General features: G+C 30.6%; 7 protein-coding genes across 12 annotated transcripts in view; 4 read left to right on the top strand and 3 right to left on the bottom strand.

Moving 5' to 3' along the window:
* Positions 1–4,800: 4,800 nt before the first annotated feature.
* On the bottom strand, positions 4,801–14,403 carry LOC143202838 (large ribosomal subunit protein uL10). Of its 5 annotated transcripts, none has more exons than XM_076414687.1 (11): positions 14,317–14,403; positions 13,079–13,339; positions 12,760–13,002; positions 12,343–12,699; positions 12,091–12,286; positions 10,497–10,742; positions 10,254–10,439; positions 10,043–10,195; positions 9,792–9,944; positions 6,618–6,692; positions 6,327–6,398 (listed from the first exon to the last, which is right to left on the bottom strand). In XM_076414687.1, exons 2-9 carry the CDS (start codon positions 13,272–13,274, stop codon positions 9,857–9,859), a joined length of 1,665 nt encoding a protein of 554 aa, XP_076270802.1. In that variant the 5' UTR covers positions 13,275–13,339; positions 14,317–14,403; the 3' UTR covers positions 6,327–6,398; positions 6,618–6,692; positions 9,792–9,856. The 5 variants fall into 5 exon arrangements, with proteins under 5 accessions (XP_076270806.1, XP_076270807.1, XP_076270802.1 ...); XM_076414688.1 differs by lacking the exon at positions 14,317–14,403 and adding an exon at positions 13,997–14,137; XM_076414689.1 differs by lacking the exons at positions 6,327–6,398; positions 6,618–6,692 and adding an exon at positions 8,866–9,053.
* On the top strand, positions 7,128–8,889 carry LOC143202841 (4'-phosphopantetheine phosphatase). Its single transcript, XM_076414696.1, has 4 exons — positions 7,128–7,516; positions 7,571–7,916; positions 8,094–8,382; positions 8,445–8,889. Exons 1-4 carry the CDS (start codon positions 7,266–7,268, stop codon positions 8,645–8,647), a joined length of 1,089 nt encoding a protein of 362 aa, XP_076270811.1. The 5' UTR covers positions 7,128–7,265; the 3' UTR covers positions 8,648–8,889.
* Positions 14,404–14,732: 329 nt separating the features above from the next.
* On the top strand, positions 14,733–17,792 carry LOC143202837 (myotubularin-related protein 9). Its single transcript, XM_076414686.1, has 7 exons — positions 14,733–15,100; positions 15,184–15,628; positions 15,683–15,958; positions 16,018–16,245; positions 16,298–16,522; positions 16,579–16,774; positions 17,067–17,792. The coding sequence occupies exons 1-7, from the start codon at positions 14,954–14,956 to the stop codon at positions 17,242–17,244; spliced, it is 1,695 nt and encodes a 564-aa protein (XP_076270801.1). The 5' UTR covers positions 14,733–14,953; the 3' UTR covers positions 17,245–17,792.
* A 1,318-nt stretch (positions 17,793–19,110) lies between these two features.
* On the bottom strand, positions 19,111–21,356 carry LysRS (Lysyl-tRNA synthetase). Of its 2 annotated transcripts, none has more exons than XM_076414684.1 (5): positions 21,219–21,356; positions 20,023–21,037; positions 19,649–19,968; positions 19,317–19,581; positions 19,111–19,254 (listed from the first exon to the last, which is right to left on the bottom strand). In XM_076414684.1, exons 1-5 carry the CDS (start codon positions 21,251–21,253, stop codon positions 19,168–19,170), a joined length of 1,722 nt encoding a protein of 573 aa, XP_076270799.1. In that variant the 5' UTR covers positions 21,254–21,356; the 3' UTR covers positions 19,111–19,167. The 2 variants fall into 2 exon arrangements, with proteins under 2 accessions (XP_076270799.1, XP_076270798.1); XM_076414683.1 differs by having other exon boundaries at positions 21,090–21,337.
* Positions 21,357–21,470: 114 nt separating this feature from the next.
* La (La autoantigen-like) lies at positions 21,471–22,856 on the bottom strand. The gene is made up of 3 exons (XM_076414697.1): positions 22,472–22,856; positions 21,873–22,409; positions 21,471–21,810 (listed from the first exon to the last, which is right to left on the bottom strand). Exons 1-3 carry the CDS (start codon positions 22,785–22,787, stop codon positions 21,638–21,640), a joined length of 1,026 nt encoding a protein of 341 aa, XP_076270812.1. The 5' UTR covers positions 22,788–22,856; the 3' UTR covers positions 21,471–21,637.
* Positions 22,857–23,222: 366 nt separating this feature from the next.
* On the top strand, positions 23,223–24,106 carry LOC143202850 (peptidyl-prolyl cis-trans isomerase NIMA-interacting 4). The gene is made up of 3 exons (XM_076414712.1): positions 23,223–23,411; positions 23,540–23,865; positions 23,939–24,106. Exons 1-2 carry the CDS (start codon positions 23,342–23,344, stop codon positions 23,848–23,850), a joined length of 381 nt encoding a protein of 126 aa, XP_076270827.1. The 5' UTR covers positions 23,223–23,341; the 3' UTR covers positions 23,851–23,865; positions 23,939–24,106.
* An 860-nt stretch (positions 24,107–24,966) lies between these two features.
* ome (dipeptidyl peptidase 4 omega) overlaps positions 24,967–27,760 on the top strand; it is a 67,440-nt gene continuing 64,646 nt past the window's right edge. Inside the window, exon 1 of the mRNA XM_076414678.1 lies at positions 24,967–25,211. Coding sequence (XP_076270793.1) covers positions 25,101–25,211 — 111 coding nt within the window. The 5' untranslated portion in view covers positions 24,967–25,100. The remainder of the gene's footprint in view (positions 25,212–27,760) is intronic.

Here is a 27,760-nt window from a genome sequence, read left to right as displayed (position 1 = left end):
CAATGTTTTTCAAGTAACCTTAATGTCATTATTTTTGAAACATCAGTAAACAATCAAGTCGAATTGGTCTTTCTTATAACGATCATTATAATGCCTAATAATCACGCCTAGATTGTCAGCTGTCAAACTAAATATTTCATAACCCATTTAATTTCATAATTTAACTGTGTAATGCTGCTATGTAAATGGGGCTATGCTAACCAATCGCATAATATATTTTAATATTATAGGTCCTAGAAGCATCATAGACCAATTAACATAAACCGTCACTTCAAATCTAATGTGAAAAACACGCGTTATTTGATTAATAACTTTTCATTTTATTTCCGCCAACACTTTCTTATTACATTTACTTTTCGTAATACATTTTTGAAATATTATCAGAGTAATATATCATAAACGTATAATATTTACACATCATATATGCTTGAATGAAAAGCATGAGAAAAAAATGCATCTATTACAATTTATATTAACATTAAAAATAATTCTCTGATTTACTACGTAAAGTTTCGTTAATATTAAAATAAGACTTCAGCACAGTGATGTTTGAGGTCGATACCTCAACTGTATACAAGAAGTATATTGGATATAGTTCAGTGTATATCACCTTTGTTTCAGAATAAAATGTGTATCTATGATATATGACTTACGGAAAATGCGAATGGGGCATAATATCGATCTGAAGCAAAAAATAAGCGCATTTGACAAAAATAATAGTATCGTTCCGTCAAGACAACGTGCAGGTGCACATGTGTATTGCAATTATCACAGCAAATCTCCATAGATTGAACTACGTTATTGAACTGTTACCCCATCCAGAATATTTTGAAAAATCTATTATTTTGAGGGGATAGATTTTATCAAATTGCCCTAGTAAACAAATTAAAGCATCTAAAATTAGTTCGCAGCATTAAGATTTAGCTAATGTATTTCAATCGAATAATATAGAATCTAAAATAGATATAAATCCTGTTTATCAGCCCGATGTAGCTGTAAATCTGATTTCTCCAATGGAAGCTCCTGGGCTATTGAAAGATGCTGCTGAATAATTGCTGCTACAAAAAGCAACAATCATATTAACATACATATTCAATGTAAAAATGAATGAAAATTATTATTAGTGTCCCCATTGTTAACAAATAAAATAAATAAATATTCATTTTACATAAAAAATGAGGATAAATATGAACTGAGCAGGCAAGGTAAGCAATTAAGTATAACCGAAGAGTAGTAATAAACTAATTTATACTATACTATACTTATAATAATTTATACTATATATAATTTATAAATTAAGATTGTACTAATCATACCTAACGTAATGTTGATAAAAAGAAACGTATTAAATTGCCCTCATGCAAAAAATTAAAAAATTAATGCATATAAAACTACAACATTCAAGTAAACAGAATGAAAATTATTATTAGTGTCCCCATTATTAACAAATAAAATAAATAAATATTCATTTTACATAAAAATGAGGATAAATATGAACGGAGCGTGGATATATGCTAAATGCTTCTAAAAACAAGGAACTTTTCCACTGCGCTCTCTCGCAATTTCAATCTCGATTGATCTGTGCCGGCAGCGCGGATCCGTATCCTAATATAATTTCATTCGATTCCGAAACGGACTTTGCTTTTTTTTCGTGTTTTATCTATAAATCGCTTAGTCGTCAGTAATAAAGTCTCGGTAACGTTTGATCACGTCCGAACTATCTGTTTAGACCGTAGGATTTTATTTCCACCCTTACGAATGCTCATAACCAACAATTTTTCAGCCATAGAAACAGCGCTACGTAACGATATTCGGCTCTGTACTCTTTTATATTGTATAATTACCGCCCTCTAATGTTCATGATAAAACACAAATAAAATTTAATTGAAACCCCGGCATACCATAGTTAAACACATTTTTTTGGCAAAATTAGTTTTTTTTATTCAACATAATTCCCTTCAAGGGTGATACACTGATTATAGCGACCCTCCAACTTTTCGATACCATTTTTGTAGTACGATTTGTCCTTTGCTTCAAAATAGGCCCCAGTTTCGGCGATCACCTCTTCATTCGACGAAAATTTCTTCCCAGCGAGCATTCTTTTGAGATCTGAGAACAGGAAATAGTCGCTGGCGACCCGATCTGGAGAACACGGTGAATGAGGAAGCAATTCGAATCCCAATTCATGAATTTTTGCCATCGTTTTCACTGACTTGTAACGCGGTGCATTGTCTTGGTGAGGCAGCACTTTCTTTTTCTTCAAATGCGGCCGTTTTTCGGCGATTTCGTCCTTCAAACGGTCCAATAACGCTATGTAATACTCACTGTTGATGGTCCTTCCTTTTTCAAGGTAGTCTAAAAAAATGATTCCATGCGCATCCCAAAATACAGACGCCATAACCTTGCCTGCCGACTGTTGCGTTTTCTCACGTTTTGGAGCGGGTTCATCGTGTGCAGTCCACTCGGGTGACTGTCAATTGGATTTCGGAGTGAAATGATGAAGCCATGTTTCATCCATTGTCACATATCAACGCAAAAACTTGATCTTGATCGCTTGATCATATTCAAACACTGTTTCGAATCATCAACACGTCGTTGTTTTTGGTCAAAAATGAGCTCGCGTGACACCTACTTTGCACAAAGCTTTCTCATACCCAAATATTCGTGAATGATATGATGTGCACTTTCAGTTAATATCTTTAGAGTGTCTGCTATTTCATTCAATTTTAATTTACGGTCATTCAAAATCATTTTGTGAATTTTTTTAATGTTTTCATCGGTAACCACCTCTTTTGGGCGTCCACTGCGTTCACCGTCTGCGGTGCTCATTTCACCACGTCTAAACTTACTTGATGGTTAATTTTCCTGGAGCAGTGTCCGGAAACTGGGCATCAAGCCAATTCTTTGCTTGAACTGTATTTTTTCCCTTCAAAAAGCAATAATTCATCAACACGCGAAATTCCTTTATATCCATTTTTTTTTCACAATAACAAAAGTTGCTTCACTCAAAATAGCCATAAAAATACAAAAATGTATATTATTTATATGTGGAAAATATTTTTTTCATAATATTAATCATCTGAAATCAATGATCAAAGGAAAATTTCAATTTAATTTTAGCTAAACTGATATAAATCAAAAATAATTATACCAAGTTAGAAAAACGTAAGTCCGACAAAAAAATCGTTATTTGAAACCGTATATTAATTCCATAAATCCGAATGGCCGAAAATGATAATTGGAAAATGTCCCTTCGAGCGTTTATCCTTCATTAACTGCGGCAAATTACTTTTAAAATAAATAAATTTGGCGTTAAAAATTACATTTCGGTTTACTGATTCCGTCAACATAATATTTGGATGGCAATCCGCGACGACCAGTCGCCCTCAGGCCAAGAAAAAAGCGATTATGTTCCCAATTAACTTTTTTCGCTATTATTTATTAATACGAAAAAATTGAAACATAATTTGAGAGCATTAGAATCGTCAGTGGCGTGTTAAAATTGCATGTCGGTGAATTTATGTGAACAATATTGAAATTAGTAGGTGTACAAAATTATTATAGAAACTACAATCGATATAAAGATTTAAAAATAATAGTTCAAAACTTACGTCTATTTATCAGTAAAATTAGCCACCCTTAATTTTCATAAAATATTATTTTTTATAAAACATTACATGATATTTGATATGAAATAGAATTGATAATAAAATTCAACACACTAATATTGTCATAAAAAACTTACCATTGTCAAAATTGAATTTTTTATTCAGCTATCACTTGATGTATCTAAAGGTTTACGTCCGGTGCTGTCTATATTTATTTGTCTGTCGAAAAAATTCCACTTTTACAAATATTTTTTTATGACTAACAGTCAGACTTTTTATTAAGTATAATTAAATTAGCACGACAGTAACAAAATTTTGCATATTAATTTAACGTCATTAACGCCAAATACTAAGTTATTTAAATGCATACATATATTCAATAAAATATCTACTGTAAATCAGCCCTTAAATACTAGAAAATGTTATATATGAATATAATTTTCCCATATACTCCCTTTATTAGTGCTATACAATATCAGAAGGCACAAAATTTCGCAGTCTTTTTGTATAACTACAACATAATCAGAACATAATATTAACATTCAGCACACTGTCCTTTGTAACATCATTAAGGAACATTTTATGTACATTTAATTTGCTGAATAAAACAGTGAACTCACGTTACCTAAATTTAAGACGTCAAAACGTTAATATATTGTTGCATCAACTTTAAATTTTAATTCATTTTAACTTGAAAACACAATTCGAAGGTAAATCAAATAATGAAACAAAAATAATGTTATAAAATATTATGTATTTTAATATTATAATATATCTAATGCATATATTATCTCGTCAAAACAAAGCACCAAAACAACGTTGGTCGGCGTATAACCTTTAATTATCACTAATGTTTTGAAGAATTTTGCAGACTTTTGACAACCATGCGAATTTGATAGTGATTCGGTTAATTATTCAAGCGTATCACACAACGTTGTATCTTTTTTTAACACGAAGTAAAATGAGAAGGAAAATCGTCTGATTTTTTAAAAACTACAAATTACGATAGGCAATAAGTTCGATATCGTAACGACTGTTATTTTGAATAGGCTATACTTAGTTTTAATTAAATTTTATAGGAATTACACATATTGATAAATTAAACACTGACAAAACCAAAAGTGTTAAAAATGTTAACTAGATAATATATTTTAATAGATATTAATTTTGGTTTAGAAATAAAAATCGAAAATATTACTCAAAGATGTTTATTTAGTCAGGCTGAACAAACACAAAAATCCAATCTCAAAATTGATCTTAGTCAAACAAAGAGAAACCCATGTCATCATCCTCAGATTCACTCTCTTCCTTCTTTTCCTCCCTCTTGGATTCAGCAGCAGCAGCGGCAGGCGCAGCAGCTGCAGGAGCAGCAGCGACAGCAGCGAATTTGCTGGGATCCTGCAAGTAAAAATAAACAATAAAGCCGAAATTACTATTGTTTCTTTCAACGAACCTTGATGAACTCCTTGATGGTCGTGGCTTCTTTGAATTCAACTTCAGTAACGGCTGCAATGGCCAACAAGTTCTTGAAACCATTTGCAATGCTGTGTGGTGCAGAGGCAACAGTGGGATAGCCAGAAGCCAAACAGACTGCAGCCAAGTTTGCAACACCAGCCAAGAATTTTTCTCTCAAATCCTCTGGTTTGATGTCCAAGATAGCTGGTGCAAAGATGGTACCTGAATCGTATACCTAACAAAAAATATATTATAGACTATTCCCTAACTTTATCTTCAGATTAACTTACTTGTTCAACAATAAGACCATAGGAAAATGGAGAAATGTTCAACATATTTAACAAAGTAGCCTCAGAAGCACCAACTTTGTCACCAGGTTTTAAGATGTTTACATCATTCACAATTTCAATTGTACCTGAAAAATGACACAATGTTTTAATACCAAATTCAAAAGAAAAAAAACTAATATTATGCTCCAAATAAATTCAGAAACAATTTGTCCACAACTGTTCTCAACATACTGGGGGTTCAACTATTTCTAGTACCAGTATGAATATGAGATCTTTGAGAGACGAAAAATAAAGTCATCATATTTATAAATAATTCAATAAATAACAAATGAAGATTTCTTACCCTTTGAAATCTTGGTGGGAATGCTCAAAGCTTGGAAGAAAGATGTTTTCTCGGGAGGTAATCCAGTGTTTTGAGCTGGAATTACTACAGAGAGTGGAGCAATAGCTCCGGCACGAGCAGGGGCACGTACTTTATTTTCCAACAATTTGTCGCGAACTTCGACCAAATCTCCACGTGTGAATACGAATCCAACATTACCCTTAATGTGAGGAAGAAGTTTCTCCAAAGCTGGATTGGACTCAAGGTGACCTCTGATAGCTTTACGCATCATGGTATTTTTCCCCATGAGTACAACAGCACTTCCACGTAGAGAGATACGGATTTGTTGCATCTGCTTGGAGCCGACATTGTCTGCGCCCACAATGAAACATTTTGGGTAATCTTCCAACAGTTGCTAAAAACAATATATTAGAGAGGCAAGCACAAACATAAACAAAAGTCAATATCTAGAAAAAGGTCAGCTCCAAATTATCCACAAATAACTCCACATGCTGGGGGTTCCACTATTTCTAGTACCAACATGGGATTGGAGTTATTAAGAAAATAAATGGTCATCACTGAAGTATTGGTATCCTTGATATTGACATTGTTTTCAATACAAGAATACTTACGATAAGCTTAGTAAAATAGTTTGATTTCCAAGTTGCCTTGTCCTCCCTACCCATCGTGTCAGTGAATAGGGACTCTTGAAGAATTTAAGAACTGAAAAAACAATATACGCTTTACAACATATATTAAAGATAACATAGGCTATAATGTAAAGGGAGCACATTTTTAAATATATTGAAACTAAGAGAAAAATATTCACACCATTTATTAACAGAAACTTCCCTTAATACAAAATGAAACAAATATAACTATTATAAGGTAAGATTGTTATAATATATATATATATAAAAAAAATCAGGAGCTGAAACATACCTCGGCTATAAACACAGGCGCTGAAGTGAAAGAACTTCGATTGCCAAACGCTCCTTCAATACATATAATACAAACCTAAAACAAGAAAGTCCCCAAATATCACTAGACTCATATTCTATTCAAATTATATATGATTGTCCTATTGGACAATATTGGCCTATAGTTATTGTTACCTATATTAATATGAACTAAAATCATATATACATATTAAAAACAAATATAAACAATATGTAAACTTTTATAAGGCTTTTATTGGGATTTAAAAATATGTATTATTTCACATTCTGGTAAAAACTATCAGTATAGAAAATTTATATGTAACTGACGTATTCTGTCTGTTTATTTTTTTAGTAAATATTTTAGATTCTTAAATTACCATTTAACAATACTTTTTTGATGTAATTTGCCTAATTTAATGTTGCAATTTAAAACGAAATTTCTTTTATCTCATAACAAACTTTAACAAATATAGTGTTATTCTGCTAAAATATAGTTCTTTTGTTTGGTTTAACAATATTTGGATTATGACCAGACATTTTTTTAAAACTTCCACAATAAGATAATAATATATAATGACATTGTCTCTAGTACCTACTTAGAAATCGTCTTTCGCAACTGATAATAGGTAAATGTGCATTGAAAATCATCATGGAAGTTAAAAACAATTATAAAATATGTCCAGTTCTCCAAGATCCAGACGAATACACACCAGACATTGTTGATCTTCTTAGCAATGAAACTGCAAGAAATTATTGGCTGATAACATTAGAAGGTGTGGTAAAAAAATTTGTTGACAAAGCTGAAAATCTAAATCCAGAAAACCCAAAGGCCACCGAACATGCCCAGGCTTGTTTACAGAAATTCCATAATTTAGTAGAACAAATTAAACTAGATCCTCTGTATGTATATTAATTAGTTTTTTTAGGTTTAATTTCTTATAATTTTCTCATCAGGATATTAAAGCCTTTGACAGTGAGGACATTATTAGATTATAATGAAGAAAATTTAAGGGTTCATTTTAAAGATGCATGGCAATTACAGAAAGAGACTGAAACTTTACAGGCTTTAAAGACATTTAGTGAGAGAATACAGAAAATTAATTCTATAGGAGATTTTAACAAAAAATGGGAGGAATTAACAAAGGGAGTATTGGCTGGAAATGTTTTTGATTGGGGCTCAACAGTGGTAGCAAAAATAATGGACACTTCCCCATCATTTGGATTAAGTCATGCTATGGATATTATTGAACGAAGACCTTGGTTTATTGATGATTTGGATTTATGGTTAAAAAGATTGAAGGTATTTTTTTAATATATATATATATATATATATATATATATATATATATATATATATATATATATATTAAAGAAAATTTGATAACAATTAAGCATTTTAAGATTACATTTTGTTTTGCACATAATCACATATTCATTGTTTTTCTAGTACTTGAACTAAATAAATATTTTATTTTAGAACAATCCTTATGAATGTGCGATCATTTTTGTTGACAATGCCGGAATTGACTTTATACTTGGGATTTTACCATTCACTCGTGAATTATTATCAATGGGTACAAAGGTTGTACTCGCTGCCAACTCTTACCCATCACTAAATGACGTTACTTATGCAGATCTGCAAATGTACTGTTCACTAGCTGGTCAATATTGTACTATCATAAAAGATGCAATGTTAAACCAAAAATTAGTTACAGTAGAAAATGGTCAGAAAGGTCCATGCTTGGATTTAGCACATATTACATCAGGTAGATTTAAAATTGATAAATGTATATTACTTGAATAACTTGTGGAAACTTTTATATTTCAGACTTGTACGATATGATGACCGAAGCAGATCTGATTATTATTGAAGGAATGGGTCGAGCTGTACATACCAATTTAAATGCCAAATTCAAAGTAGACAGCCTTAAAATCGCTGCATTAAAGAATGAGTGGTTAGCAAAAACTCTGGGCGCCAAACAATTTTCTGTTATATTCAAATACGAACCTAAAATACCGATACGAACATAAAATAAAATTGACAGTAATTAGTCTTTCATTTTACTTCTAGACAATATTGATAGAAAGTTATTTTGTTTTTTTTTTTTTGTTAATTTTTAATGTGTAAAATATAAATATACGTTTTATTTTAAAATTTTTAGCTTTTTCATTATTGTCAAAAATAATCGGTCGAATTTGCTACAGGGAACACAAGTAAAGGAAAAATATAATATAAATAACAGTAAATATATCATTTTTATATTTGTTGAAAATGTTTTATTTCGATTTGTGCTTTTGTATAATAAAAAAAAGGTTAAAAGAGACGACTTAGATTCTTTATCAACAGTCTGACCTTTTTTGCCTTGAAGACGATTCATCAGACTGTAAACATAGACAGTGACAATCAAAGAGATTCCATCAACATACACTGTATCTTCTAAAATCGTAGATAGAATTAAAAAAATTAAGCAGTTGCTTTAACCAATGTTTATAACAGAAACAAATATTTCCTTTGCCTACTTATTTCAAAGTTATTAGTGTAACAAATAACATTAAATTTGTATATTTGTTAATTTAAATTCGTCTTTTAATAAAAAGCTGTTTGATTCCCACTGTTCATCAACAAATTGTATTAACATTAACAATATACTCTGAACAATGCAACGCATTTGTAAAAATATATTTACAAATAATATTTCCAAAACTATAAAACGTTAACAATTTTAGAGGGGGTTCCCAGCACAAAAAATGCCCAGAAATATTTTCTTTTGTTTCTTTATAGTCTAACGCTTGGAAAATGTCACATTTCCATATGTCGTTATGAGAAAAGACAAATTGACAATACGAGTATCATTTCCTTTTTTATTTATAATTAATATCTTTTATCATTTAAGACTTATACTACGAAATTTTCCAGCTAGGCGGGTCAAAAATAAACTAAAAACGTACATAGAAAATAAGTGAATAGTGTAGTATTTGTACTCATCGTTATTTATACCTTGAAACAGGATATTTCAAAGCAAAGGTTTATTCGTTTCAAAAAATAATACTTTACATTTAGATTTTTTTATACAAAAACATGTCGAATTCGTAAAAAATAGCAATGTTATTTATAAGTAAAATAAATAAATAATTAAAACCGTTAAGACTATGCTAGTTATTAACATTGACTTACGATCTAACACCACAGCTCTATAACAGATTTTTTTTATCTTTGACGTCTGGTTCTAATTACATGGGTTAATTCAAATAGTAGAGCAAAAACATTATTGCAGCTGAAAGAACGGCAGCTATAGGTACCGTTATAACCCATGCGTATATAATGTGCCTAAAAAAATAAATATCCATGGAACAAATTGTGAGTAGAAACGAAAGGGTATTAAATGGTATTGTATGAGAGTAAAGGAAATATAATATGTTACATACCTGAATAGACTCCAATCAACGCCAGCCTTCGAGGAACTGAAATAACCCACAAACACAACGGAACCAACTTTACAATGCGTAGTAGAGATAGGAATTCCGATTTTGCTAGCTAACAACACCGTAAAAGCTGCACCAATCTCTATTGTAAATCCGCTAAAACAATTAGAATGTTTTTATAAATATTTTCATTCTTAGTACTATGGTTATTTACGTAGAGGGCGTGATAGTTGTCAAGTCTTCGCCAATGGTCTCTATAACCCTTCTACCCCAAAGCCACAAACCTATAGATATTCCAAAACCGCCATAAAGCAAAATATATAGTGGGGTTTCGGACTTTTGAGCTACTGTTCCTTCTGAGTATATCAACCATAAGGTTATCAACGGCCCTATTGCATTACTGAAAACAAAAGAATTAAATTCCAAACAAAGCGCGTGAATTAAATAGACCACACACCTAACGTCATTCCCCCCGTGAGCAAAACTACCAAACATAGCAGTCAAAACTTGAAGGAAACTGAAAAGTCTTGAGACACTTTTATTCTCAGCAGTCTCGGAAGCTTCCATTGGGACCGTGTACGCGTTATTTTCAGTTTCTTTGGCGTAGCTTTTATTTCTAATTAATGGCACTCCGCTGGAACACGGTGACATTGGAGGATTAATCAAAGCGCCGGTACTGTCTTTCAGTTTCAGTTCTTTTGGCCTGTAAACAAAACATTTTCATAATGATCATATACATTAAGCTCAAATTCAATGGAGAAAAAAATTTAAATGTAGAGGAAAGTAACTAAATGTGGGCTAGTGCTTTAGAAACAATTCTAAATAACAAATGGAAAGATGCCACAAACGACTATCTTCTGTTGTATTCACTCGCTCTAACATCGCATTCACTCTACCTCGTTGGTTCAGTTCAACGTTGTTCGCAAAATACGTAAAATACCATTTTTTTCTTAAACAAAATTCGCCTAAACAGTGTAATAATATATTTTATTTATAGAATGTAACTTTAATTGTAAGTTTTCCAATTGATTGTTTGTAATCTAAGACTTGTAAAGTTCAAGGTCAAGTTTATTTCAATCAAAAATTCTGAATATGGGCTATCCCATATTCAGATACTAGTGCTTAGGTGGCTGGATATCTGTTTGTAGCGCTGGTTTCTTTTATGGCACCGACAAAATCGAAAGAATCAAGGAAATATTGGGATGTAGAACAAATGGTTAAACCCATAAAATGATTCGGGCGAAGAAAATGGGTACCCTAAAAGCAGCAAAAACTTTCGAAAGTACCAAGGACGACTTTGCAATGCTTAAGATTGAAGATAGAGCTTACTCCAGAAGAAGTTGACAGTTAGAAGGCCTACAGGAACGCCATTTGCAAGAAAGAAAAAATTTCTGGACAACTTTTCAAGAAACTTTTGGACGAGATGTACGAAAAGAATAAAGGTCAAGAACAGAAAAATAGTCTAGAAATAAGAAAATAAAAAACTACAATACAGTGATGGTGAAGTGAGGTGAAGAAGAATTTCATTTAGACACTGAGCCAGATACCATAATAGGGAAAGAAGCCCCTGATTCTATAGATGCAAAATGTATATTCTGCCAGCAACTTATGTCAGAAAACACAAGAGGAGAACTCTGGAGGATAAAATAGCTTGAGATTATAAATAGCAGTGCTACAATTGGACACTTGGATTTGTAATTTTTGCAACTAAAATAATTAGTTTCTTACAATTACCAAAGTTATTTGATTTCCTAGATAAGCATTATAAAATACTTAAACTCACTTTTATAAGCCATATTTGAGCAACTGTTTCGTATTTATCATTTATTTTGCACTTTTTTTTACTGCTCAATTTTGATAATATAGTTTATCAAGAAAAATATAAAAATGTTATTGTGTTATCTAAAAATATATGAGTATGTTAATATAATGTTGATTTTTAAATGATTTTTTTAAAATTTTGACTCAAAAACAAAATGGTCGCCCATATTTAGTTACTTTCCTCTAAGAAATTAAGAAAATATCGGCGTCGTAGTACTAAGTTGACTTGCCTAACGTGTATTTCAGTCTCTTCAGCTTGAATATAACCATTTTTATCATTCGTTTGGGCGGGAAAAACATATTTGGCGGCAGTTATTTGATTATCAAGCGATTTTAGTTCAGTGTTTTCTGAAATAACGGTTAATTGACGATCAGAATAGGTGGAGTTGCGATTTGACTTCTTTGGGCTTCCCTCTGGTGAAGTATCTAAGACAAACGAGCACAAATAAATAAATGAGTAGGTTAATGAAGGACCTCCTCACCTGAAGACTCTCCTATGTTAAAATTAACCTTTGCTGTTTCAGCCATAACCTCTCTCCTGATCTTTTCCCTTTGCCAGGGCACCACCACTAACCATATAATTAACATGCAAAGCAATGCGACTGAACCGCTAATAGCTGCCGCCATCCACAAAGGTATATTGTCCATATATAGGAGTTTAGGACCGTCCATAACAATGGAGAAAACATTTACTAGTATGGTGAAGCTGTAGAAGAGTGGTAGTGCAGTAAGACCTGCTTCAAGAGGATCTGGTTTCTGTAGAATGCAGGTTTTTATGATCCATAGGATAGTTATGGAGCATATGCCGCTTAAAAGTGGTGAAATAAACCAGGATCCAACTGAAAATATTATTTAGATATATAATATGTTATGTTGTCAAAATAGTTTCAATAATATACCTATTTTCCCTAGAGTAAGCCATTGTACACCATCAGTGCCTCTAGCTACTAAAGTGTATCCTACCGTGGCCCCAACAATACTGTGTGTTCCAGATATAGGTAGTTTAAAAAAGGTCGCTACCATCAACCAAGTGGCACTGGATGCTAGAGCTGCTATAGAGCCCATCATTAATTCTAACTCGCCATCTTTGTAAACATTTATATCCAGTATACCCTTTCTCATTGTATCTGATACTTTGTATCCTTAAATATAGATTAATAATACGATCAGAATAGAATAGGGATATATGCAGACTTAGATATTATCAAAAAATCTTACCGATAAGTATAGCTCCAGCTATTTCGAAAAATGTAGCTAGACAACATGCTTGTACGATAGTCAGTACTTTAGATCCTACACTGGTACCAAATGAATTAGCTACGTCGTTCGCGCCAATCCCGAATGCCAAAACAAAAGCTATGACAAAACCCAATATGATGAGCCAAAGTAAGCTTGGTGAATACGGTTCCAACATAATTCTATACCGCTCTAGTTAAAAATGTCTAATTGGTTACTGGATCAGGTTCATTTTAAGTAGAACTAAAACACAAATAAAGATTTGCTTGATGTTTTTATTTGATATGCCAGTTATAACTGCATTGCTTAAGGAAGGATGTTTCAACAACTGTGTACCTATTGAATTAAATGATCTCAAATAAATTCTTCTATTTTAATTATTGAAAAGCGATTAAGTTTTAACTCATCAACATAATGTTTATATAATATTAATACTCATTGGTGATATTGCTGAATGTATCTCATAACATTGAAACTAATTTGCTCCAATAGATTTTTCCGCATTACAAATATACATGATTAAAAAAATAGATATTAGTACATTTATCGCAATATGATGAAATACGTATAGATGTCCAAAAGTATTTAGAACTTTTAATTATGGAAATATGAATGTCAACTAATCTTGATCATTCATAAAGTATATTTACGATTTTAATGAGTAGTTTAGTAGTTGGCATCCCGTAACGTTTCTATATATTATAATACTTGTTGAAACCCCTGCTTTAACTTACGTTTATTACTAAATATGCTCCAGCAATCAAGATTTTTCCTAAAAATCTAAATATATGGATCATAAAAGCATAACATGGTTTCAAAAAAAAAATGTACAACATAAATGCATGTGAATGTTATCTAAATAATATGCGTATCCTAAATTAATATGTACACTATACTCACGTAAATATATTCGGTAATATTTTTATCAAAATCACTGCGATCATAATGAAAAATAAAAACTACAACCGGAACATTAGCCGGTAAAACTCCGAGCAAGAGCTAAAGAAAATATTGTATGTGCCGCTTTGGCACTAATTTCGGGTCGGTTAAAAATCATATTGATTTTCCGACTTGCATCTACTGCACGTGTTCTTCAACGGTTTTTCCTAAATACTAAGCCATAGCATGCATATCCCTGATTTAATTACAAAATAAACCTAATTAGGCCGTACTACTCGTGCAATCAAAATGAAAAGCCAAACAATATGCTTTATATTTACTGTTTTAAGCTTATGGCCTTTTCAGCATTTGTTTTATTGGGTCTCAGGAGGCCATGACTGGATTTCGCACCCTTAAAGGGCATGAATGGCGCATGAGCCAAAATTTTGCATATTCCTGAATGATAATACTTTTTAACGCAACATTCATTTGTATGTCATAAAATACCCAAATTAAATAATGCTAAATTAAATTGTTTATTTAATTAACCATGTATATTCAAAAAGTAGGTACTATAATCAAGCATTTTTAATGCTGTGAATGAAAAAAATATCCATTCAATTAAATATGTTTAAAAATAATAATATTATTTAAATATAAACCCTGCATATAGAAATTTATAACAGTCTTATATAAAAATAAATGGGGTAATTTTAGAATTATATTTTGTTACTCTATGGTTCACTCAAAATATTTTGAACATAGTATCATAGAAAAAAGATAGTATGACTTATGCATCATAGAAAAATTAATTACACTATCTCTGTCACACCAACACTAAAATATAGTGCTTAAAATGTTTTTCATTTAAACTAAATTTATAAGTTTTGCTACGTGTTTCCAACTCCATTGTTTATCGATTTTGTTTTTATTAACCTCACAAAACATGGCATAGTTGTTTGGTGTTCAATTTTAAATATGGATTTTGCTGATTTAATAACTACCCCTATGCTGGATGGAGTTATTTTGCACAGCCCATTTCATGAACCAATCGATGGAACTTTGTGCATTACTGGGCATCATTTGATTTTATCCACACGAAAGGATAATGTACAAGAACTTTGGGTATGTAAACACCTATTTATTAAAATAAACTCAAATTTTTAAATTAACTATTATAAATAATTAATGGCTATTATCATTTTTAGTTACTCATTCAAGCAATTGATTCAGTTGAAAAGAAACAGATATCAGGATCAGTACAAAACGGAGGCACAATAATATTGAAATGTAAAGACTTCAGACATTTGCAATTAGATATAGCTAACACCTGTGATTATCACAATGTTTTTACATCCCTGGAGCGTCTTTCCAATTTACAAAAACCAGAATTGTCATATGCATTTTTCTATAGGCCAATGTACACTATTTTGGAAGATGGATTTACCTTATTCAGGCCTGAAATGGAATTTGCGAAATTGATTGCTGGTGATGAATGGAGAATATCTCATATTAATAAAAATTACACTGTTTGTAAAACATATAGTTCTGTGTTAATAGTCCCTAAATGCATTGATGACAACACTTTGGTAACTGCAGCAAGTTTTAGAGAAGGAGGCAGATTTCCTGTATTAAGTTATCGACATGATAATGGCAAGTGTTTCTGACACATAGCTAAGATTATGTAGTAAGTGATTTATTTTTCAGGTGCTATATTATTAAGGTCAAGTCAACCATTAGTGACCAACAATAACAAAAGATCCAGAGCGGATGAAAAAATCTTAAATGCCATATTAGGATTAAATAAAAAAGGTTACATAATTGACACAAGGAGTCCCAATTTTGTCAGTCACTGCAAAAGTAAAGGTGGTGGAACAGAACTGAATGGACACTATTCACAATGGAAGAAAATTTTTAAAAATTTAGATAAGTTAGTTAAATGTGACGGGTCACTTTTAGATAACTTTAGTAAATTAATTGAAGGTGGATAAAAATATTTGTTCATATTGTTGTACTTATTGTTTTATATTTTTGTTTTTTAGCTTGTTCTGACAAATCAATATCGATAGATAAATGGTTATCGCGTCTAGGAATTAGTAATTGGTTGACTCATATCCAAAATATCTTAAGTACAGCGTGTTTGGTAGCACAATGTCTGGATAAAGATGGAGCATCAGTTCTAGTTCATGGTTCTTCTGGATTAGACGCTACGTTATTAGTAACATCAATTGCTCAAGTGATCTTAAATCCTGACTGCCGGACTGTTAGAGGTTTGTATACTTTGATTTCATTTTATAATATTAATTAATCGAACTGTTCCAGGTTTACAAGCATTGATTGAAAGAGAATGGCTTCAGGCAGGACATCCGTTCCAAACAAGACACGCCAAATTCTGTTATTCAAATAGTAGAACAAAAAATCAGCAACCAACTTTTCTTTTATTCCTTGATTGCATACATCAGCTACATAATCAGTTTCCTTCAAGTTTTGAATTTACCACACAATTACTTATTATTATATTTGAAAATTCGTATTATAGCAATTTCGGTGAGTTTTTTGGTTTTGCTTGTCATTCATCATGGTTACATATGTTAAACATTTAGGCACATTTGTGGGAGATTCGGAATTTGACAGACAAGAATTGAAAATTTCTGAAGGTACGACTAGTTTATGGTCATATTTGAATCGACCAGATGTTATGACGAATTTTTTAAATCCCATATATGAACCCAACAAGGCTGCAATTTGGCCTAGTATAGCTCCTGTGAGTTTGGTCCTTTGGAATGAACTGTATTTAAGGTATATACTCGACAATAATTATTTAGACTTGAGACACACTTTTTTGTGCCGCTATAGGCAACTATGTAGCCGTCATTATGTCACTATATTTGACGTTTTTCTAAAAAAATCAAACTTCAAAATCCTCTCTTATCTGAGTTAGAATTTGCTCTCTTTTTACAGTTCTTTAACAAATTCTGAGTGAGGTTTACATGTCGATTGAGGTAGTTTTTCGTGAGTGACGGCGGCAAATTTTCTGTGTGTGTCCCTGGTCTCGATTAGTATTAACTGGACTTGAGTAATATTATTATAGGTGGATAATCGACCAGAAATATCAAAAAAGTGCCATGTTGAAAGTCCAACACTTAATACAACAAGATAAGGATCTACGGAGCAACGTCATCCGAATGAGGAGACAGTTAATTGATCTTCAGAAGGAGTTGCAAAGTTTATATTTGGAGATTGAAGAAGGAATTTTAGATCGCAACTGATAATCGGAGTTCCGTATTGATAAGCCATAAATAAGTTACTGTACAATATTTAAAAATCCTAAATTAATCTAGTAATCCATATTAATATCAATTTTACCTATATTTTTTAAATTGATCTTAAGAATCTCACTGTTACTAGTCTTAATTATATAATATTCAAAGTTAAAAAAATCAGTATGTTAGTATAAAAATTATGTAATATTTTAGTTTTTTTTTTAATTTTAAAAACATTGTAAGACTTGATTTTAATTCCTCCAGAAGTTTTATCATGTGTTCTTTTTTTAACATTCGAATGCAACTGAGAAGACTTGATTTTGAAGTCTATTAACAACTAAATACTTGTTAATGTTAAACTCTTTCATAATTACTGTTTTGAAAAATATTTATACTTGAAATATAAAGTAAACAGTATTTATGTTGTTAGTATTATATAGATATAAATGTATCTTAAGTATAAATTAATATTAAATAACAATCACCATATACTTTTGATAAATATATTGCTTCTAACCCAACGTAAAAAATATAAGATATACTTATAATTGTCTTTATTTTGCAGCTTGTTTACTTCATTCCTTCTTCAACTAATAATAATATAATAGTAAAATGTATTTCTAGCATGTTTCTCTAAGTATAGAGTCGAGATATCTCTGTCAGTCTTGGAGGTAACTAAAGAGGGAGTTGCCTTTTTTGAATCTGGTTAATGTATTCAATAAAAAAATTAGGTGCGCGTGGATATCATATGGGTAACCAATATCCCTCACATATCTAATCTATATATTTGGTCGTATCAGAAAGGTGTGATCTATTATGAACTGCTAAAACCAAATTAAGCCATAGCTGGGAATAATTATCGACTATAACATAAATGATGCACAAGTGAACGAGACATTACTGGAATAGAAATGATAAAATATTTTATAGCGATACGGTACGATTCTCATGGCGTGTTGGAATAAGAGTCCAATTTCTATGGATATTTTTAGAAATGCCTCGATTTCTGAATGACATATAATTGATTAAAAACAGATGAATAGTTTTTTTCGATAAGGAATGCATCTCTTATCTGACGGATGAGAAAACATTAGTTGGCGACGGACAATATTTCTTTTGTTTAATTTTAAATAAACTGTTATTGGACAAAAATCGTTACTAATTAAATGCACTACTTTGTGCATATATAACGTGCGAAATATTGCATCATATATTATAGTAGTACAGTAATATTTACGTCAAGATTATCTTGTTTGTTTGATATTATTGGAATTATAAAAAGTAAAAATCCCAGTGATAAGTGTATTATTGCAACAGCATAATATTCTGCAAATAAATATAATATATATTGGTCAATTATCACTTTAATATACTTTTTTTAAGTATATTCCAGTGATAATTGAACATTACATTTACAGTTCTAGTAGTTATCATACTCAGCATCGGAGTTTCTACTACTAGAAAGCGCATGTCGTCAACAAAGTCTTCATTTCAAAAATCTTTATTCATTATTGCATCATTTTTTTTAATTTTGATAGGAAATACAACAGTATTTTGTAAGTTTCAAATAAATGATTTTCTGGATTATTTCTGTTCTTCAACGTTACCCACTTTTGAATTATTACATAATATGCAAATTTTTATGCTATTCTAAAAATGCTTTCTTAAAATTAGCCAAATATTTATTTTTTATTATTCATGAAACAAATGTGTACATAATTGAAAATTTGGAAATACAAAACGTAATTTTAGTAACGCCAATATAAACCATTCATTTCGTTAAAATCAATATATTATCTTAATATTAAGTCCCTTATGTTTTCAGAATAAAGATAGATAAGATACATTTTATGATCTAATAAAAACAACTAGTTTATCGTGATAAATATATTGCTTGGAGCTCAATACAAAAAATAAATACTTATGTTGTTAGTTTTCGGGAGTTTGTTGGTCACTTCCATCCTCCTTATTTCTATTAGGATCATCTGGTTTCATGGCAGGGAAGAGTAATACTTCCTATAACAAAAAAAAAAACAAACAATTAGACATGTTCTCTCAAAATAATGATATGTTTTTACTTTGATATTGTTGTTGTCGGTTAAGAACATAGTAAGACGATCAACGCCTAAACCCCAACCACCAGTAGGTGGCAGGCCATATTCTAAGGCAGTACAGAAGTTTTCATCTATTAATTGAGCTTCGTCATCACCGGCAGCTTTATCTGCGGCTTGCTGTTCAAACCTTTGACGTTGTACCATCGGATCGTTCAATTCAGTATATGCGTTACAAACTTCCTTTTTCATAACAAATACTTCAAAACGTTCAGTGAGGCCTGGTACTGATCTTTAATGAACAGAAAGCATTTAATAAACATACAGTTTTTCCTTTACATAACCTGCAGTATTATTACCTATGCCACTTGGCTAAGGGGCTCATTATTTGTGGATGTTCAGTAATGAATGTAGGATTTATACATCTTTCTTCTATGAACTCTCCCACTAATTTATCTAATAACCTTGCTGTTGTTCTTGGTGCTGGACACTCTACATTATGTTTGGTACACAAATCACTTAAGAATTTGTTTGCAGACTCGGTACTGAGTTCTGTTGCTGGAGGAAACTTGGTATTCAACTCTTTCTCCAGTGTTGGTATCATAGGAATCCTTTTGAATGGAGGTGTAAAATCAATTTCATACTCATCACCCTCAGGTCCATCTGGATGATATTTAATCTAGAAATTTAAAAACACTGTCATTATAGTTTCTAAAGCTCTAAGACATCTTACCTTGTATGATCCATGAATACTGAATACCATTCCAGAGAGTAAAGTTTCAGTGATATAAATTAAATCATTATAATCTGCATAAGCCATATAAAACTCACATGTAGTGAATTCTGGATTGTGAGTTAAGTCAATACCTTCATTTCTAAATTGTTTTCCGATTTCATACACTCTATCCAATCCTCCAACTACCAACATCTTGTGATACAGCTCAGGAGCAATACGCATAAAGAGATCCATATTTAATTCATTATGGTGAGTGATAAACGGTTTAGCTGTTGCCCCACCAGCTATCATGTTCATCATTGGAGTTTCTATTTCAAGAAAACCCATATCATCAAAGAACTTTCTAATGTAAGCAATGATTTTGGCTCGAATCTGGAAAATGGTTCTAACATGACCATTAAGTATTAAGTCAAGGTACCTCTGTCTGAATCTAGTTTCTTTATCTTTAAGACCATAATGTAAATGTGGCAACATATGCAGACAAGGTGATAGCAATTTTATCTTACTAGGAATTACAGAAAGTTCACCTTTTTTAGTTCTGGTTGGAACTCCTTGTACTCCTATAATGTCTCCTCTTCTTATTTTGTCAGTGTCTTCAATAAAAGCATCTTCACTTACATATTGCTTGGCTGTTGCCATAACCTGCAGTTTTGTGCCTTCACCTCTTAAATCATAAAATATTAATTTAGCACCTGATGCCCTGATGGCATGAACTCGCCCAGCTATACTTAATTTCTCATTTTCTAAGACCTCATTATCTTTTAAATTTGAAAATTTTTCTATAAAATCTTGCAGTGAAATTGATACACTAAATTTATGGGGATATGGGTGATGTTCACCACCCACATTTTTTAAATGGGCTATTGCCGCGCTTCTTAACTTAAAATATTCATTTGGGCTAATTTCCTCTAAATTAACCTTGTCTGATTGGGCCTTTGTTTGGGGCGCAATTACAGCCTTTTCACTTTTTTCTTTAGCCTTTTGCTCAGCTTTTAATCTTCTCTTCAATTCACTGAAATTAAAGAAATATATATTAAATTTAAGTAATACATTCACACACCTACCGCCTACAAAAAATACTAGGAGCGCAAGATGTTGAAAGCAATCGCCTTCTAAAAATATGCAGCCCTTGCATCATTTTTAGGCTGCTTATTAATTTGGAATGTCGGAAGAAAAAATATTGCTAAACTTACTTTTTAGATAGTTTTTGGCCATCAACCTCAGCCATTATACATATACTTTTGTTAAAATTATATTTCCTATATATTAAACTTCACACCATCCGGCAAACCAAACCACGTTGGGACCTTTCGACATTAATGACAGATGACCTTAAGTAAGAATGGTTACTATCGAACTTTTAAAATGACGATAAAAAATCTACTCTACACAGCACCGTTATTTTAAGGACAAAATTTAAGGTAAAAATATAAATAAATACACTGTTTAATTTATTTTACTATAAAATAATAGTAATTTATTTCTCGTAACATTAAGTCAAGTATTAAAATTATAATAGTCATTAAATGTTTGAATTGTACAAGTATCCAATGATTAATAGGCAACAGTCAGAACTATAACGCATAATATAAATTTTAAATTATCATTAAATCTAATCTTTCTTTGTAGCTTTAGAATTACGCCCTCCTGAGTTGAAATTACCCTTTCGTTTCTTTCCTTTGCTCTTATATTTTTGTCTCATTTTTACAATTTCTTCAGAAGTTTTTTTCAAATACTCTTTTTCTTCATCACCTTCTAATATCTTGAATTTAAGCTTTATATCACCTATAAAAGAATAGATTAAAAACAACTTTAATCTATATGATTAATTGTGATTATAGACATACCAATTTCTATTTCAGAATCAGTTAGGGATTTTACAAAGTCAACGGCATTATTTTCTTTAGAAAATCGAATATGCCCCTCCAAATCCCCTTTGTTGAAATCAATATAGGTAACTTCAATACTGTCGTTTGTATCTTTGATTTTCTCCTTAATTTCTTCCCTAGTTAGTTCTTGCCCCTCACTGATACCAGTAAAATGTACTGTAGCTCCTAAGGGAAATTCTAATTTTCCAGCATCTTCTTCAACACTTGCTTGTTTTCTATCTTTTTGTTGTTTCTTCCTTTCCTCTATTACTTTCTTTTTATCATTATAGTAATCATTCTGCAACTTTTTTTCCAATAATGTATCCTTATATTTTAGTTCAGCTAACTCTACAAATTTTTTGGCAGCTTCTAATGTTTTAAAAACAATAAAGCATGAGCCTTTAAATTTATGATCCTTTGTTGTTCTACGTATAACAGATTCTACTGGTCCATAAGGTTCCAGGAATTTTATTATATCATCAAGTCCTTCTTCCAGAGGAAAGCCCTTAGCATATGCTAAAAATAACAATTGTTTAATGTAAATTTAATGTTTACATACCTTTATAATGCTGACTTACCAGATCTTTCTTGTAGCTTCTTAATAAACTCATCATTATTTTCTGGCAAAGGTTTATCCGGATTTCTCTTAATCTTCGTTTTATCTTCACTAACAACAACTAGTTTATCTTCAGACTTCTCGAGAGCTTCTGCTATAACTTTTGAATCTTCAGAGATGCTAGCAAGGCGTTTAAATTTCAACATAACTTCAAGAGGTACCCAGCCATCATTATCTTCCTTAATTTTTCCTTGCAAAAATTTATCTCTGGGAAGATTAATATCACCGAAATAATACTCAACTTGTTTTATAATTTTTTGCTCTAAATCGTTAGCCATAGCGATATCAAAACTTCAACACGTGTTTCACAAACGCAGATTGTTTTGATGTGCTCAATGAAGACATAACCACAAAAACCGGCGTTATATTTTCTAGCAAAGTTGCCATATCTATCAGTAAAAAGAACTGTTATTTGATCATATATAATATATTGTGTATGTTAAATGTAATAGTATTTCTTTACTAATTTTAATATTTTAATATTTTTTAACAATAGTTATATGTATTTTATATATCATAGTATAGTATTTTAGTTATATGTTATAATTATATAACTATATGTTTTCAAATTAAAACTTTCTGTATACTACTAAATATTAACATTAATATAAAACGAATTTATTAGTAACTATTCATAGCAATACTTATTTAAGTACCGATTAGTTCTAATGTTCTGAGATGAGTATTTCGATTGTTTCCATTACTAAAAATTATTTAACCTATATTCGTTAAAATAACACAAGATCTCAAAACATTTTTCTATGTCTCAAAACTAAGAAGTTATTTAAATTTGTTAGTATTGAGTTTTGATATTAGTTTAAATATACACAGAATGCCACCAAAAAAGGCTAATAGTAAACCGGCAGGTAAAGCCGGCAAAGGAGGAGATTCCGAAGAAAAAGGTAATTATATATGTCTTAATAAACTAATATATATATATATATATATATAATGTAATATGTTCTACTATATTACAAACATGATTTTAATTAATCAATTAATAAAGATATTTAATTAAAGTTTCCTATAGGAAAAGAGAAGAAAGGTGGCACTGCTGTGAAAGTAAGACATATTCTTTGTGAAAAACAGAGCAAATGTTTGGAAGCATTAGAAAAGTTGAAAGCCGGACAAAAGTTCCCGGAAGTAGCGGCGGCATATAGTGAAGATAAGGCAAGATCTGGTGGTGATTTAGGTTGGATGACTAGAGGTTCTATGGTAGGGCCATTTCAAGATGCTGCTTTTGCTTTACCTATATCTTCGGTAAATAATCCTGTTTATACCGATCCTCCAGTGAAAACTAAATTTGGATATCATATTATTATGGTAGAAGGAAAAAAATGAAATGCTATATTTTAGGTATATAAATGTTTTTAAAAATCAAAAATAAAAATTTTAACAAATATTCAATTTTCTTGTTTGTATTTGGCAGTGTTGGCGATGTAGGAATAAGCAGTCATAACTATACCAACAGTTAATACATAGCTATTCCATATTTGGCATTACAATTTGTGTACAATTACAAATGTACTGTTTTTATTAGTGGTAAAGTATGATATTGTAATTTGATATTCTCAATATATGAAGTTTGATTAAACAATTAAGTTTTTTAATATTGAAATATAAAAAAATTTAAACATCTTTAATATAAGTATAACATCATTGTCATTAGGATGATAAAATATTTGTCACTGATTTAAAAGAAATGATATTATATGACACAACAAGTTTCATATGAATGTATTATAAAACTGCATTTTCAGTTTACCAATGATGTGTATTTTTCTAGTAAGAACAAATAGAATACGAAACCTGTATTACTAGCTATATTTTTATAGTAATATCTTCAACAAACTGATACTTGCAGCTTCCGTTGCTTTCAACTGATTTTTAAACTTGACATCTAATACTGAAATATATGAACATAAGAATATTAGTTATTAATTAATAAATTACTAATAAATAGCCTTTTATTATTTTCAAGTAAGTAAAACAGCATTTAATCTATTAATTTGTTTTTAAATAAATAATTTATTATTGCTTAATTTAATAAGTTTCATATTGAAATATGCGACATATGCAACATCATAAACATTGACAATTTTTGAAATTTTATTACATTAATCAGTAATTGTGTAATATTTTAATTAAATTAATATAATTAAGTAATAAAAAGAAATAATTTGACTTAACTCAAATGCTGTATGTATTATATTGGTCATAGTATAATATTGTGGTTGATATAAAATATTGAGAGACAATAATGCTTTCAATATTTTTAAATGTTTCTTTTATGTAATTATTCATTTGTTATTACAATACAAAATATCATTTCATAATGTTTTTATATTTTTGTTATTCATTTTAAGGAATGTTTTCTAAGAACCTTCAACAAACGTTTATATTGTAATCTTCATTTTTGCAATATGCGATTCACAATCATGATAGTCATCGATTCTCACCAAAACCAGTCAATTGTTAGAGAAAGTAATAGTTTCCCGCAATCAAATCATAGACGTTAATGCACTAAAATTATTAAACCATTTAGTTTAACCAAGAAAAGTAAAAGTTAGAGCGTTTCAGTTGGTTTTGTAATGGCAAAACAAAGGAATTACGATTATAAATATTCTAGAGTGTCCAGTTATCGTGTCGAGGAGATTTTCAAAGAGGCAGGAGGCGAAATGACTTATTATTTTCGAGAACATGTAAGTAATAAGGTGAATTTTTTCTTAAACACTTCCGCATATTTTCACGGAAATTTCTAAAAGCTGAAAATACACAATTTGAACAAATAGTATTTTTTGTACTTTTTTTTGTTTCCAATGGTAGTAACCTTGAGTACACGTTAGATACTTTCTGATTATTTCAAAACAATCCGTGGTATTTTAAAAATTATTATGGGATAATACCAAACTAATCATAGTTATTTTACATGTATGTATGTGAGTAAATTTATATCTTATATGTATATCATAATAATCCAAATTAAATCGTTAATAGTGGTCAAAAATTGTTCCTCATATCAAATGATCCTCTTAAAAGTTTATTTTATCCATGAAAATATTTTTTAAGTTTGACATAATTGTCCTGGGAATTAAAAACTGAATCAAATTAGCACTGATAAGACAAAACCAGCTTTAACTGATCATGGGGAGGATTACGAGTTTTATTGTTTGGCAGTCTGCGAAAAATTCTTTATTTAATAGGTTTATTTGAGGCGATACAATATATATATATATATATATATATATATATATATATATATATATATATATATAATTCAGCATTTAAAAAATATTTACATATATTTAAACTTTTTTTATTTTGGCACTTTTAAGATTGCAGAGTATTAAAGTACTTATTTTTCTTTGTTTGTTAGAAGTTAATTTAACAAATCATTACGGAATGCTAGATATTTATCTATATATAGCAAATTGGTTTGACGTTTGGGTTTCAAGAAATTGTGTCAAAATGACAACTGTCAGTGGTTGCATAGACATTAGACATCTGTCAATAATATTCAGTTCAATTTTTTTCAACAGGTTAAATTTTGTGTTAACTAAACAGTTTTAGTCACAATTACAGCCAGCATTAATTGGAGTGACAAAAAATTCTAAATAGAATATTTTAACGCACTTGTCGTACATTTGCCAGACATCGCCATCACGCTCGTCTTTCATCTCAAAAATGCTCATCTATAAATCTATAAATCTCTAAAACTGACATTAGCAAATTGCAGTTGCTCTATTAAAATTTGTTGAGTTTAGTCAACGCACGTTTCAAAAAGATAGCGCGCACTTGTACTAATTGGAGAATTGTTTTTTATTTCCTAATCGCATATTATATTCGTTATTATGCGCTCCATATTATGTCTGTATATTATGTAATTTAAAACAAAGGGAATCAATTTTCGTTCGTTCTGTCCGTCCGATATGTCAAAGTGACATACTGATTTTAAATGACACAACGTGTACGCATACGTAAAATATTTTGTTAACTTTGGCTTTACCACTTTTTCTAATGCACATTTAAAAATTAAAACGGATAACGGATTATTAATAATATTAGTATATGATATAATAAAGTTAATAATTAAAAAATGTATAGTGGATATAATATGTCAAAAATATGATCCATCTGATGCAAATGTTTTTTTTTGACGTAATATAAACATTTTGATTATTGTTTCCGTTGAACATAATTATAATCACAATTTATCTTTGACATCAAATAATTTGACATTAAAATCATCAGTTCATTTTGATAAAATGTGTTTAATAGTATTTCGTTTAATCATTATATTTAGCGTGTACATATTAATTGAATTTTTATAATCTAACTAACCTTGTCGATTTGCAAATATTGAAATGGAATGTTATACTCGCATTTAATAAATTCCAATAATTGTGTTACTGTAACTAATAGTTAATAATAATATATAGTAACAGATCAATTGAAAAGTCCCCGGCCTACCATAGTAAAACATATTTTTTGGCAAAATTGGTTTTTCAACTACACTGTAAATAGTAATCAATTATTACAACACTGATTATAGCAGCCCGCCAACTTTTCGATACCATTTTTGCAGTACGATTTGTCCTTTGCTTGATATGGTTATTAGATATCAGCGGTTATGGTTATGGCGTCTGTATTTTGGAATGGGCATGGAATAATTTTCACTAACTACCTTGAAAAAGGAAGGACCATAAACAGCGACTATTACATAGAGTTATAGGACCGTTTGAAGGACGAAATCGCCGAAAAAACGGCCGCATTTGAAGAAGTAAAAAGTGCTTTACCAAGAGAATACACCGTGTCACAAGTCAGTGAAAACGTGCCATCGTGAAAAAATCTACGAATTGGTCTTCGAATTGCTTCCTCATCCATCGTATTCTCCAGATCTGCCTCCAGCGACTATTTCCTGTTCTCAGATCTCAAAAGAATGCTCGCTGGGAAGAAATTTTCATCAAATGAACAGGTGATCGCCGAAACTGAGGCCTATTTTGAAGCAAAGGACAAATCGTACTACAAAAATGATATCGAAAAGTTGGAGAGTCGCTATAATCGGTGTATTACCATTGAAGGGAATTATGTTGAATAAAAAAAAATTGCCAAAAAATGTCCTTTCGAGATGATTTTTTTTTCGAAAGATGGGAAAAAGTAGCGACTATTGACGAATGGTTTTCTTCGGAGCGTCCTTTTAAGTCCGCTTTCCGGTTGTTATTTTTATCTAACACGAAATGTAAATCCTATC

The sequence above is a fragment of the Rhynchophorus ferrugineus genome, unplaced genomic scaffold (genome assembly GCF_030347505.1).
Source record: "Rhynchophorus ferrugineus isolate W39M unplaced genomic scaffold, kcgeb_rfMv2 rfM9, whole genome shotgun sequence".
Lineage (NCBI taxonomy): Eukaryota > Metazoa > Arthropoda > Insecta > Coleoptera > Curculionidae > Rhynchophorus > Rhynchophorus ferrugineus.
This window is presented reverse-complemented; position numbering and strand designations above follow the sequence as displayed.